The sequence below is a fragment of the Eretmochelys imbricata genome, chromosome 4 (assembly GCF_965152235.1).
Source record: "Eretmochelys imbricata isolate rEreImb1 chromosome 4, rEreImb1.hap1, whole genome shotgun sequence".
NCBI lineage: Eukaryota > Metazoa > Chordata > Testudines > Cheloniidae > Eretmochelys > Eretmochelys imbricata.
This window is the reverse complement of record NC_135575.1, coordinates 84,021,335-84,036,609: the sequence shown is the minus strand read 5'-3', so window position 1 is coordinate 84,036,609 and position 15,275 is coordinate 84,021,335. Positions and strand designations below refer to the sequence as shown.

The window sequence follows — 15,275 nt, the reverse complement described above, 5'->3', positions numbered from 1 at the left end:
AGGAAAAACAAGATAACTGTAAGAATCTAATCATGTATGTCCTCAAATTTGAGCATTAGCTATGTTGTTGGAGATCTCTGGTTCTTCAGCTTCTATAATATACCAATATTTGGGAATAAGAATTTACAAACACAAAATGTAATGTTTCCATATCAGTAAGAAACAGAACTTTTAAATCAAGCAGTAAGTGAATTAGGCTATTTTCCTAAATACAGTAATAAATATAATATGTGCAGTATCAACTGTATCCACAAGCAGAAATTAAAGTGGTACTGTACTAGACATCACTAAATTTAAATACCATTACTATGGTTCTAACCAAAAAAAAAGTCACTAAAATGCAGTGTGACTGCATATTTTTTATCCACAGTATCCAAAATAATTGTTTCACAGTTAACTATCAAATTATTCTGTATACTAAAGAGGCCTTTCTTTTGTGTGTAAATAACAAAATGCAGTCTGACCAGATTTCCTTCACTTACGCAATGATGGAACATTCCAGCTAGAACTGATTTCTTTTAATGGATTTTACTCACTGATAATTAGGAAACATTTTAACACAAAGCACTGTTTAATTATGGGTTGCTTCATACGTGAAATAGAATGTAGGGCAAAATGAAAAAAGCTCCACTGAGAATCATAAATGCCTGCTTTAACTGTGCGCTTTCTGATGGATTGTTACAACACTGAAAATGATTACAGAGTCTCCCAAGTACTACTTGCAGATTTTTCTTTTCTTTTTTACTATCTTTTCCTTGATTATTCATTCAAATATAATAACTGTGTCTCACCATTTAATTGTAATAAATGCAGTGCATGTGAATCAGCATGGTATCTAAAATGACCAGATGCATGGGTGAACTTGGATAATTTGCAGTGTAATGCATGGCTTGTGGAGTTAGCTAATGTAAATTGAAATACTATATTTTAAAAAATTGATTTATCCCTCCTTAACTCATTTAATATTTCCCAAAACATAGGGTCAGAGAATTGAAGGGCAAAACCTGTTCAAGTAAACAAAAACATGTTTGGGAGAGGAGAACTGAAACTTAATGATATGATGTCATGTCCTGTCCCGTTCTCCCCCCCCTCCCGCCCCCCCACCCTCCTGGCCCCATGAAAGCCTCTCCACATGTATTCTGCATGATTGGATTTCCATAGATTTGGAGGGGATGTGACTGTCAGCAAGGGAACTGGGCCTGGGGACATCTATGCACCTTCATTCTCTGGCAAACTGTGAGGACATAACCATAATGATGAATGGTGACACTTTTGCATTAATTCCCATAGATTTTCACCACCATCTGTTCAAACTCAGTTGGAGGATCATTTCTGGCCCAGTACAAGCAGGGAGATGTTGGTGGCATGAGTCCATTGGCTTCTTCATAAATCAAGCTCAATTATCCCTCCCCAGAGTCTTGCAAGTACAGAGATATAACCAACCCTGGGGAATTAATGTTAACAAGATCAGAATTAATCCCTGTGAGTTAGCAATTAGCAATTAGCAATTTTGTGAGACCTAATATTTTTTTCACAAAAAGTCTTGCAGATAAGCTTTGTGATAGGGAGTAGTTTCTGTCCGGTTACTTACAATTATAGCTCCTCAAAGTGCAGTTTTAGGGGTTAACAAATTAGAGGAGTTAAATATAAGGTAATGACTATAGCAAGGAGCATTTAAAACAACAAAAAAGTGCCTCTTTTAACATAAGTAAGCAAACTGCTGTTTTAAAATATTTATTAGTGACTTTAAAAAGATGGTGAACAGTGAGGTGATAAATATTCAGATGTCCAAATTATGTAGGTTAATTTGGACTAGAGAAGACTTTGGGGAACTTCAGCGGGTGAATGTGAATGGGCAGCATGGTAACAGATAAAATTCAACAATGGCAAATGAAAGTAATGCACATTGCAAGGTATATAGTGAACTTTTGTGAGGCTCCAAATTAATTATCACCACTCATCTAACAATGTGGGCTTCATTGCGGACATCTGAATAGGAAGCTCTGCTCACTGCTCAGCAGTGGTCACCAAAAGCAAACAAAATGCTAGGATATAAAAAGAACAGGATAGAAAATAATCTTGAAAATGTTATTTTGCTATTATATAAATCAGTGAGCTCTCCTCACCTACAATACTGTTTCAGTTCTGGTCATCCTATCTCAAAAAAGATATTGCAGAAATAGAAGGGGTTCAAAGATGGATGGTGAAAGTAGTTAGAAGTCTGGAGAAATTTCCATAAGAAAAAAGATTGGAAACTGAATAGTCCCAGTGTTTTCAGAGGAAAGAATGAGAGGAAACGTCAGAGAGGTGTATCAAATAATGAGTGGTATTCAGAAGGTAAATTGAATGTTCCTGCTTATCCTTTCTCCTGATACAAGGACCAGGGCAACAAATGTAAAACTGATAAAAGGAAATAATTATGCATTATGTAAAAATAGTAACATATGGAACTCATTGCCACGATATGTCATGAAGGTCAAATTCCTAGTAGCATTAAAAAAAGATGTTTATACAGGTAATGAAAATTTCCACAGCTGTATTCAGTAGCAATTTTATTTTAAGATAATTTCATGTTCACCACTAACTGCCTGGACTTAGGAAGAAATGTTTCCTGTGGGCTGGTAATTGCCTACTGTTAGGTTTCTTGCACTTTCCTAGAAATAGGGCACTAACAAATTCACGGCCCATTTTGGTTAATTTCATGGTGATAGGATTTTAAAAATTGTAAATTTAATTATTTCAGATATTTAAATCTGAAATTTCACATTGTTGTCCCTGTAGGGGTCCTGCCCCAAAAGGGGTTTGTGGGAATGGGGGGTCACAAGATTATTATAGGGGGGTCTTGATATTGCTGCTTTTACTTCTGCGATGCTAGTGGTGGCTCCTCTGTCTTCAAAACTAGGCTACCGGAGAGCGGTGGCTGCCAGCCGGGAGCCCAGCTCCAAGGGCAGCACCGTCCCTAGCAGCATCGCAGAAGTAAGGATGGCATAATATGGTATTGCCACCCTTACTTCTGCACTGCTGCTGGCAGAGTGCTTCCTTCAGAGCTGGGCGCCTGGCCAGCAGCCGTCACTCTCCAGCCACCCAGCTCTAAAGGCAGCACAGAAGTAAGGGTGGCAATGCTGCAGCCCCCCCCCTTCAAAAACCTTGCAACCCCCCTGTGGTCCTCTTTTGGGTCAGGACCCCCACTTTGAGAAACCTGTATAATATAGGGTGAAATCTGTATAATATAGGGTAGGAGTTCACAAAAGACCAGATTTCACGGTCCGTGATGCATTTTTCACGATGTGAATTTGGTAGGGCCTTACCTATAAAGCATCTGGTACTGGCCACTGTCAGAGGCAGGGCATTAAATAGATGGACCACTGATCTGGAATGGCAATTCCTATATTCTTAAATACTGTCTTTGTATCCAGGAGCAGATTCCAAACTCCAAAAGATATTTAGGGCTGAGTCAAAGATTCATAGGAAACCTTGCAGCTGTACAGTGAATAAGAAAGTGTGTGTATGGGAGGGATCAATAAGGGACTGACCACAATGGGCCAAATTCATCCCTACTGAATCTCTTTACAAATCAGTGGAATTACAGTGGAGATGAATTTGATCTAACATGACACCACTGATCTTTTTGTTTCTTTAGCTAATTGTTGTAAACTGTATTTTATTTAGACAGTTGACCGGCCAAAGGATTGGTATAAGACAATGTTCAAGCAAATCCATATGGTTCACAAGCCTGGTAAGTATACATTTTTCTATTTGTTACATAACTCTTCGTAGCATTAAGAAATGCACTTTCCCTGCATTCTGGTGGCTTGCTCTCTGATAATAACAAAGCTTATGATCACTGACTTGTAGATATTGAAAAGAGCCCAATGGGAATTTCTCCAAGCTAAGTCAATGTGATGAACGTTATTACGCAGAAATGTTTTTCCAGCAAACGGCTATGTACTTTTCTGATGGATTTATTTTTAATACTAACGAAAAATAAAGGAGAAAAGCCTATCTGATCATGTACAGCACAAGAGGTCAGTGAGATGTTCTGAGCAGCAAGAAACATTGCCTGTACCCATCTTCAGTCTGAGTGACCAGGACTTGGCTGGGTACAGCGTGGTCATTGCTACCTTCTGTTACAGAGCTCCTATGTGCTAGAACAATGAGGCCTACTGAATGAGAAAATATGCTGCCTTCACTTATTTTCCTCTCTCCTCCTATTAATTTCTAAATAAATTATTTTTTGAAGAAAAGGAGCCTCTGACATATGATTAGTCTTATTAATATCATATTTTTGCTTACTCTCCCTTTTATCCAAGGATGTCAAGGCACTTTACAACAATAATTATGCTTCATTATACCTCAATGAGGGAGGGAGTTGATATTATTCCAATTTTACTGATTGGGAAATTGATGTAGCTAGGTTGATTTGCTTGCGGTCATAAACAACATCAATGCAGGATCAAGAATGGAAAAAGACCAAAATTATGTCTCCCAGTCCCCTGCTCTAGCCACTGGACAGCATTGCTAGATGTAAGAAGTTGCTTTTCATAGTAGGAATGATACGTTGCTGTCCTGTAATAAGGGGAAAGAGAGAGGAGAGGGAATGGCTGGGATGAGATGGGGGTTGAATAGAAAAGAATGAGTATAACTCACAATTTGGGGTGAACCAGTAACTGTGCAATCTGGTGTCATGGCAACAATATGCCATTCAGATAGGAAGATAAAAATAGCCTGTGATAAGTGTAAAGGGCAAAGACAGACTCCAGAAAATACGAGGGGTGAGAGCTGATTGCCTACTGATCTTCTGTTTGTATTTGCAAAGACAAAGCTGCTTACTATGATATACTGAAAGCTATTGCACTACTGTAACATATATATTTCTCTTTATAGACGACGGCACAGACATGTATAATGCTGCATATGCATATAATACTGGTAGGAGTTATTCCCTCACTTCCAATGAGTCTTTTGTTAGTGTTAGCAAGCAACAGTGGTAGCTAACCACTTAGGCCTGCTCTTATTAAGTTTGTGTAACAAACAAAATTTCATCATTCTTTTTTATTTCTGTTTGTGCATGTTTGTGTCTTTGTTCACCAAATGTGGCAAAGCCTCATTTTGGTTTCTTTTTTACTACAGAATTAATCAGACATGTAGTGCAGATGGGATATACTGTAATGTTGTAATCTCTGACTAAATTATATTTATTCTCACTAATGATAGTGAACAGTTTGAGTCTTGAATATTAAACTAAAGAGTAAAGTGCAGTATGAAAGTGTTAACTGTAAATACATATACAGATGAAGATAAGCACGGTGCAGTATGTTGTATACAACTGCCATATTTTTAGATTATACTACATTAAGAATACCAAATTATGATGCTTCTATTTTGTTATCTTATTAATTTTTCGTACTGGAATTGACATTATTTAGCACTAAAAAGGTAATATATTATTCCTATAACAGATATATAAATTTCAAATCTTTCAGAAGACAGGAATCATACTGCAGAGATATTTTACTACAACAAAAACTCCTTATCATGTGAATGAAATTTACACACACAAAGTATTGTATGTTATGCAAAAAGCACTTTTAAGAGTTCTTTAATTTAAATTTTCATATTGCTTTCAATGGGGCTCCCATGCTGATATTTTATGTGTTATCAAGAATATGTGTGTATATCCAAGGTTCATGACCCAAATGGACTCTTGAGAGCTTAGCCAAGACATTTGTCTGGGTAATTGTCCACAAATCTAATTATGTAGAGATGCTCTTACATACAAACCCAAAGAACATTCATTAAAAAGAATGAAAAAGGCGTGTCTATTTCTTTTTCCTTCTCAGCCTATGACACCAATAACAGCTGAGGGCAGGACAGTTCTGAGGGACTAATAACAGGTTGCAGTTAATTGCACCTCAGACATTATCTCCCCCCAGCTGGTGATTAATTCCCATGTAATGTCCTGAGCCTCTGGGGGTGGGGCAGGTAAGAGGGGCCATATATAGTTCTATAATAATTATTTGAAAATGCACACAATACTCACCGATGTGTTTCTAAAACTTACAAGGTTTCGACGTCCCAGATTTGTTAAATGAATGTTTGGTGTTTTACTGAGATGCATTTTGGTTGTTTCTATGTTCTGTTTTACTTTAGGTAGCTACAGCCCATCCCTCCCCACTCAGCCACACCCTGCTGCAAAGACACAGACATACAGACCATTGTCTAAAAGTATTTCTGACAATGGCACTGATGCCTTTAAGGTCTCCTCCCCGATACCTCCTCCACATGTACCACCTCCGGTCCCACCACTTCGTCCAAGAGAGAGGTCTACACTAGAAAAGTAAGCAGATTTACTGGGAGGGGGAAACAGTCTATAGTAAATACAAATTGTAATCAACTAATAAAAGTAATGGCTGTAGAAGTAGCATGAGACAGTTGGGTTTGTGATCATCGGGAGAACTGCATGGTGAATTGCCTGGCAGATACAAAGGTTGCGGTCCTCTTGAGACATATAGATAGACGTATATGCAGTGCCGGGTAGGTGCCAGTGGTCGTGGTACATTTAGGTACCAGTGACATAGGAAAAGGAGGATAGAGGTCCTGGAAGCCAAGTTTAGTCTACTAGGTAAGAGATTAAAGTCCAGGACCTCCATGATAGCATTCTCTGAAACGTTTCCAGTTCCACCCGCAGGCTCAGTTAGAGAGGCAGAAAAATTGCATTATCTCAATGTGTGGATGAGATGATGGTGTTTGGAGGAGGGATTTAGGTTTATTAGGAACTGTGGAACCTTTTTGGAAAGGAGCAGCCTGTACAGGAAGGATGGGCTCCATCTAAACCAAAATGAAACCAGATTACTGGCATGTAAAATTAAAAAGGTTGTAGAGGGCTCACATGAATCAGACAGAGACACTCCTTAGGAAGGGATTTATTAAAGGGGATATCCTGTATCCTAGTAAATAGGACTGGATAGAAGTTGATAAAGTACAGGCAGAAACTGAAGAGAAATAGTCAACTGAAAATGAGTCCCATTCAATTACATTACATGAAGGAAGATGACTAAATATTGACAATTTTTATATTTCCACACTTAAGCCATTCTTTTTAGGTGACAAATCTAAGGCGCTGCCCCAGATTGAGGTGTCAAGAGAAGAGGTTTTGGAACAAATTGATAAATGAAACAGTCATAAGTCACCAGACCAGAAGTTATTCACCCAAGAGTTCTGAAGGAAATTAAATATGAAATTGCAGAACTGCTAACTGTGATAGTGTACATATTTCCTCTCTACCAGATGACTAGAGGATAGCTAATGTAACTCTGGTTTTTAAAAAAGACGCCAGAGGTGTCAAAGTTTGCAGATGATACAAAATAAATGTATTATAGTTAAGTCCAAAGCTGACTGAAGAGTTACAAAGGGATCTCAAAACGAGGTGACTGGGCAAAAAAATGGCAGATGAAATTCAGTGTTGATAAATGCAAAGTAATGCATATTGGAAAACATAATCCCAATTATACATAGAAAATGATGGGGTCTAAATTAGCTGTTATCACTCAGGAAAGAGATCTTGGATTCATTGTAGATAGTTCTCTGAAAACTTCTGCTCAATTTGCAGCGGCAGTCAAAAAAGCTAACAATGTTAGGAATTATTAGGAAAGGGATAGATAATAAGACAGAAAATATCATAATACCACTATAAATCCATGATATGCCCACACCTTTAATACAGTTTGCAGATCTGGTTGCCCTATCTCAAAAAAGATGTATTTGAATTGAAAAAAGTACAAAGAAGGGCAACAAAAATTGGGGTATGGAACTGCTTTCATATGAGGAGAGATTAAATGACTAGAACTGTTCATCTTAGAAAAGAGATAACTAAGGAGGTATATGATAGAGGTCTATGAAATCATGAATGGTATTAAAAAATTGAATAAGGAAGTGTTATTTATCCCTTCACACAACACAAGAACCAGGGGTCACCCGATGGGCAGTAGCTTTAAAACAAACATAAGGAAGTATTTATTCACATAACGCCCAGTCAGCCTGTGGAACTCATTGCCGGGGGATGTTGTGAAGGCCAAAACTATAACCGGGTTCAAAAAGAATGAGATAAATTCATGGAGGATAGATCCATCAATGGCTGTTAGCCATGATGATCATGGACACAACCCCATGCTCTAAACCTCTGACTGCCAGAAGCTGGGACTGGATCATCTGATAAACTGCCGTTTTCTGTTCATTCCCTGTGAAGCACCTGGCATTGGCCACTGTCGGAAGACAAGACACTGGGCTGGATGGACCATTGGTTTGATCCAGTATGGCATTCTTATGTTCTTATGAGAACAAGGCCATGACTCAATGGGGCATTCAGATATTAAATGATGTTATTGTTCCAGTGTGGGCACCATGCTTGATGCTGTCTTGTCTGGCACTGGTATTTAAGGAGCCTAGGAAGTCTTGTGCAAATGATACCTTATAAAGCATATTGAACATCCATTCTTTTCCATGGAACTGACCTGCCTCCTGTATTTCAGAATGATCCAAGCTGTAGTGACCATTTCTCACTATGACTTTGTGCTGATGCATAAAAGTAGTTTGAGACCTTGGGTACATCTGCACTCCAAAAAATCACCAGTGGTGGCAAGTCTAAGAGCCTGGGTCTACAGACTCTGGCTCACCAGGCTCACACTGCAGCACTAAAAACAGCTTTGTAGATGTTCCCATTCAGGCTGGAGCTTGGGTCCTGAAACCAGGTGAGATGGGTGGGACTCAGAGGTCCAGCCCAAACCCAAATGTCTACATGGCTGTTTTTAGCCCCATAGTACAAGCTGTGTGAACCCATCTGAGATGTTTGTGGGGCACATCTTTGGAGACATGATGAGGAAAATTCCATATCCTCCTCCCCCTTTCCCTATCTCTTCTTTTGAAGCAGAAGAAGGGTTTCAGATTGAAGGGACTTGGGCATTTTCTCCCCATTTTCCTGCCTCTCTTGCTGCAGTAGCACAAATCATAGTGTTGGAATTAATATTCAGCCCCCCCAAGAGCTAAATTCTGTTAGTTCAGGAAAGAATCCCCTCTCCCTTTAGTCAAAGAAGATCAGATTAAATGAAAAGTGCTGTACTATTTATTGCAATTACAAGTTCCAGTGCTGGAGCAAACTTTTTATTTTCATACATGCAGACCCTAGAAATTTCAGCACAGTTGCAAGTACTATTTCAAAATCCAGTTTTACATTAACTGTTTCTAAATATTAACAGCAATGCGTTTTAAGAAAACAAAATGCGCCAAATTCTGCTCCAAGTTATGGATGCAACCTCCAGTATCTTGGATGCACCATATAAATGAGAGCAGAATTTGGCCCATTCTGTCTTGTTGATAGCAGGAAATGTCTTTTATATCTATAAAAGGAATGCTATTCAATGAATAATAAACTTTATCAGACACTGAATTTGAAAAACAACAATCAAACAAAAAATCCCTTAGTAATCTACTGAATGTATTGTAGGAAAAGAAAATTAGGAGCTTTTGAACATTCAACCAATTGATCCTATCATTGCAGCTTTTCAAAATACCTGTATATAAATACTTTCTAAAAGATAACTAATTTGTTTTACTCTATTATCAGTGTGAGCAAAGAGTAGAATGTAATGTATTTTAATCTCATAATATTGTAATATTCTATGATCATATAATAATGATTCTAATAGCGCGAATGAACCACTCAGGAGTAAGCACTTGGACCCAAGTTTAATTGGTTTGGTTTCTGTTTTAAGAAATGTCTTATATCAGGTGAAAATAAATTGCTTTTGCTTTCCTGTCTGTCTTCTGTACCTTAGGGCCTTAGTTTTTCCAGAACTGGATACATTGTTTAAGCTTGATGGCTGTTGCCATGGTCTGGTTGGCCAGGGCAGGATAAGAACCGCTACTAGCGATTACAGTGTAGGTGCCTCACAAAGGCTTTTGTTAGCATGCCGTACAGAGAACCGCTTACCTCTACCCAAATTCTGGAGTTGCGGTGATAGTCCTGCCACCTGGCCAGATAGAGTGAAGATCCTTTTAGGAGCCAGGAACCAAGGTCTCTTGCAATTCATTCTGCTTGGAGGAAACCATTCCAGCATTAATTTGGATATGTCACCTCTCTATTTTAATCTTGTGGATGACGAGACTGACAGAAGAAATCCAAGTTCTCCAGATTGGGGAATTCTGAAGTCTTTAGCTTTGTGTACTCATGACCAGTCAGCCATGGCACCAGCATTAAAAGAGTGAGTCTTTCTTGCCACTAGGAGATTTTTAATTGTCTATGAAACCAAAGCATTTAAACCCTCACCTAAGAAGGTTTAGGGTCCACATGCATAACATCTTTGGATCTCGGAGGCAAGATATGGTATGCTTCACATTATCAGTTAAACAGAAGAAGTCACAGCACATAAGGGTTTAAGGGCTAAAAATTGTAAATGAAGTAAAATGAGTATGAATGTAAATTTTAATGGCATCTTTTAGTCTTTAAAATGACTTAAATTCTCTGAATTATTTTGAATAAAATGCAGCCTATACAGAACACACTTTTGGGAGGTATAATTTCAATTTTCTGCTCTGAAACCATAATTTCTTCCCAGTTAAAATATACAGTAAGTGAACGAGGTGGTTTTACTTTGCTTGAAATGTACAATAATCCAACAGCAGAGATATCTGAATCCCAGCACTTGCTCCTGCAAACATACCTGTGCTGTGTACTTTCAACAGAAAAGCTACTGTGTAGATATTTTTTTTAAGCACATGATAAAACATGATATGTGCTTTGCTTAATGTCAGGTCACTTCAAGCTATGTCACATCATATGATGCAACATAGGCTGACATAATTTACCAAGGTTTGCTAGCTTTTACTGTGAACACATGCAGCAATTACCAGCGACTCTTCCCCATGAGTTACTGGTGGGCCATTTGCCACATTTCTAATTAAAAAGACACGTAGGCTGCAGTCATCCTAAATACAATAAGGCTAGCAAAGGCAAAAACTGCCCTGAAATGAAAGTTCCTGCCATTATAACAACTAGCTGACAACCACGAATGAAATGTAGTCCAAATAAGTGCTGAGATATTATGGTGAGGGATGCAATATAAGAAACTAATTAAAATAGAATACAAGTGATTTCTTTTAGTGGATAGCACCAACAAGCTGCTAGGCAATTTATAGTTATGAAGATAATGGATGAAATCTTGGTGCTATTGAAGTCAACTCCCATTGAATAAGTAGGACCAGAATTGCACTCAAGGTGCCTGACCTGAAGAGCTTATAAAGATGAACTGAAATGATCATTTATTTGATTAAGCAAACTTCCAGTTGAACAGTGTATCTGGACACAAACAAGTGAGAAGAATACAGCTACAGATCAGCATACAGAGCATCCATTATATTATTTTCTTTAAATATTGTTCCTGAAGTTATCGAGCATGAAACATTTTGCTAACTATGTAATTTAATCAGTATATATTTGTGAAAGCTTTGTCCAGTGACTAAAGCATTTAGCATTTACCTATACAATTAAAGCATCTTTAAGTTTTACTGGATTTATATGTACGATACAATAAATGCTTCTGATGGCCACCAGCATTTTAACTACTGTGTCATCTCAACCTGCTCAGAGCTGATACACCCAGTATAGTGGTAAAAATACTGGTTGTATCCTGTCTACATTACCACTCCCACCATTGCTATGACATATGGAACAACAGTGGTGGGAAATGTATATCAATAATTGATATCAATATCTATAATAATATTGTGAGGGGATTTAGTCATGTTTACTACTTTTATTGTACATTTCAAATGCATAAAAACCTTTCTATATACATTTCAGATTTACTGTGGAACAAACATTACGCTAGCATCTCCACTATTGCTATCACCAGTAAAGCCGCACCAGTGCTAGCAATAGTAAGAAAGAAAAAGGCCAGTGTAGACACAGGCATAGACACATGGAGTAAGTTACGGGGGCTAAGCTTTGCTTAATTCATATTCCTTCCCTTTGAGGGTTATGTCTTTGTCTTAATATTCTATTCATGCATTTTGGGCCAAATCCTGTTCACTTTCCTCTTGTGAATAGCCCCTTGAAGTCAATGGACTAACTGTGTGAGTAAGACAAGCAGGATTTTATCTCTAGTATGTACTAAAAATGTAGAATAAAATCCACATCCAGTAGACTAAAATCTGCATGTTTTCTGTCATTGCGGAACCTGGTGAGGTTGGTTGTAACTTTCATGATTGAGGGTGGGAAGAGAGAGCAAGTTGTATGGTGCAGTGTAACTGCTGACATATGTATATGCCTTTTACAGAGCTGCAGTGTTGGTGGAAAAGACAATCCCACTCAACTGTTTATGTTTGTTATTTAGAAATGACTGGGATCCTCCTGACAGAAAAGTAGATACCCGCAAATTCCGTTCTGAACCAAGAAGTATTTTTGAATATGAGCCGGGAAAGTCATCAATTCTTGAACATGAAAGACCGGTAAGAGGTGTATATGAAACGTGTTCCCACAACAAAAGGCTTAGTGAGAGTTAAATTTGTGCTTATTATTTTAACTGCAAATTATAACTAGTTAGTATTGAATATCCACTTTTGTATTTGGAGTTTGGTCAGCTCACATGGAAAATTCTGCCTTGATCCTCCTGGATGGTTGTGTAGATAATTTGGGATTGGTTTGATTTACTTGTTCAATTTAGCTTCTTTGGCATTAAAAAGAAGTCAAAGAATCACTGTGAGAAATTAACCTCCTTTTAGATTTCACATGTTAGATGTAAGTTCATGGAAACTACTTGTTGCAATTTGAATGCATATCCAGCACTCAGTTTGTCACCTGGTTACAATAATTTTATCAACACATATGATTAACATAGGAGTTATGCACCTGCCTGTGGTGGTAAGTCACTAGATAGTCCAGAAAAAAAATCCTATAGTGTGTTTTCTGGATATGTGCCTAATGGTATCCTCTCAAGAACATTGTGTTGCCTGTACACTAACCTGTGACTAAAAAATTTTTATTGCTGTTTTCTGAGCCATATGTCTGTAGTTGTGAGATTCCTCACAAGCATGTCTAATAAGGCTAAAATCTAATGCTTGCAAAATTATCACTAATCTTAAGTTTCCATTCACTGAAAAGGCATATGCAACCAGCTCTTCTACTGTACCCTGGTAGTGTTCCAATACCCCGTCATTTATGGAGATTGATGCATATCATGTTATCTTTTTTCTGCGAGATGCAATGGTTGATGGAGTCATGTTTTAAGGGGGAGTTTATGTAATTATTATGCATAGTATTATAATATTAGTATTATAACATTATAATATAATTATTATGTTAGTATTATTATACATAAATTCAGAGGGCTCATTTTATTAATCGAAAAATAAATAAATGTATCGCATGCATGGATTGTGGCATATATAGTATGTCAACAGTATGTTAAATAATTGCACTGATGGCTCTGTTTCATCATATTTCTCTATGGTTTATGTAATAATGTGGGTCCAGTTAACTAGCTTCTATAGCAAGCTGTGTGACTCCATGAAATAGGGCTCTTACAGAACTGGGACTTTCTTTCAAAGGGAAATTTCACTTTTCAGCACAGGCCATTTAAACTGACTGAACTAATTACTAGTTCTAATGATTTACCAAAATGTCCCTGACTTATGAGAGTTGGTAATTTTACTGTCAAGCTGAATTTACAAATCTGTGAAAAAGTAATTATACTTTTGCTGAGTGATTTTTCTATCACAGTGGCTGTATTACGGATAGGGTCATTTACCAACCTTTTCAGTTGAAGACAGTCTTCAGCAAGTGAGAGGTAGCAGGCTGAAGGTAAAAACTGACTTTTTGAAAATTAGAGATATTTCATGTGAGGACACACATCTCTAATAAATTTGATTTTCTGGTATGAAAAATAAATAAGTAATTTCATACTGGGCCTTCAATGCTGAGGAATGTGATAATATAATTTTTCAACTTTAATAGAGAGATGATTAAATAAGTTTTAAGATTTTAAGAAAATAAGATTTTTTATCTAAAAATATTTGACCATTGCTGGAAATTTCTTAAGCAAATAAAATAAGCTTTTCCAGTAGAAAAGCTTTCCTCTTTTCTGATTGGATGGGGAGGATTTGGGGCCTAATCGTGCAACCTTTTCTTTCACAAGTAATCCTTATACAGACTCTTTGCAAGTCAGTGAACTACTCCAAAGGTTGCAAGATCAGACATGGCTGATGTAGTTACAGGCAATCATCTCTTTGCACAGCAAGTGTTCTCAAAATGTGACAGTGTAACTACAGTATTAATAAATTCAGGGGAGGGGAACGTTTCAATGCTATGTATTTCAGTTTTCAAAATGGTAATGAGGAATTTATGTAAAATACAGTAGCAAATACAGTGTGCTGCCCCTAAGATGGCTTCCTTTTGAGCAGATTCTAAATTCACACAGTGCTAAGCTATCAGAATAACATCAGTTTAGAAATTTCCACTGAGTAACTGTTATTGATTATAAAAGTTAAGTTACATGAAGTAATATATTGCTTTTCTGGCAGAATTACAATATTAATGGATGAAGGAAAGGCAGTATGCAATATACAATACATTTAGATTTAATTAAAGCATTGTATACTGTATTCATTAAATCTTACATGGCAAATTCAATTGAATACTGGCTAAAAAACTAGACAAAGGAAAATGATACATGGCAGTGTATCAAGTTGAGAGAGTAGACAAGTCTGCTAAAATCTATGTTAGGTTCAGTATCATTCAACATCTTCCTCAGTGATCTAGAAGAGGAAGTGAACAGAATGCTAGTGAAATTTTCAGATGATACTAAATTGTGACCATTTCAAAGAGAACTAGAGAGATTAGAAACATAAGAAGAAAATAACAAAATGAGATTCATCTTGGAAAAATGCAAACTAATATGTATGCAGACAAATAATTCAAAAGCCATGTACTGAATGGTAGGGAGCAGCCTGGGAAACAGTAATGCTGAAAAAGATTTATGAGTGATAGATTACAAAATCATGTCTGATTTGCTATGTGCTATGGATACAAAAAAGGCCAATGCAATTTAAGGCTGCAGCATCATGTGTGCAGCAGCCTCACATCACAAAGGAGGGAGGTAATAGGTCCTTTCTGTGTGACTCTATTGTGACATACCTGGCATGTTGCTTTCAATTCTAGGCACATTAGAAGAAAGATATTGACAAAGCTGAGGGAGTCCAGAGAACAGCAACAAAAATGATAAGGG

The 15,275-nt window shown here is 37.3% G+C and overlaps 1 protein-coding gene across 8 annotated transcripts in view; it reads left to right on the top strand.

The window, feature by feature from the left end:
• The window catches only part of SORBS2 (sorbin and SH3 domain containing 2), a 122,323-nt gene that overhangs the window by 41,455 nt on the left and 65,593 nt on the right, over positions 1–15,275 (top strand). For 5 of the 8 annotated variants that reach the window (XM_077814546.1, XM_077814543.1, XM_077814547.1 and 2 more), the window contains 4 exons: positions 3,670–3,736; positions 4,885–4,929; positions 6,151–6,337; positions 12,387–12,501. In XM_077814546.1, the coding sequence (XP_077670672.1) occupies positions 3,670–3,736; positions 4,885–4,929; positions 6,151–6,337; positions 12,387–12,501 (414 nt within the window). The remainder of the gene's footprint in view (positions 1–3,669; positions 3,737–4,884; positions 4,930–6,150; positions 6,338–12,386; positions 12,502–15,275) is intronic. The other 3 variants (XM_077814548.1, XM_077814542.1, XM_077814545.1) reach the window with 1 other exon arrangement.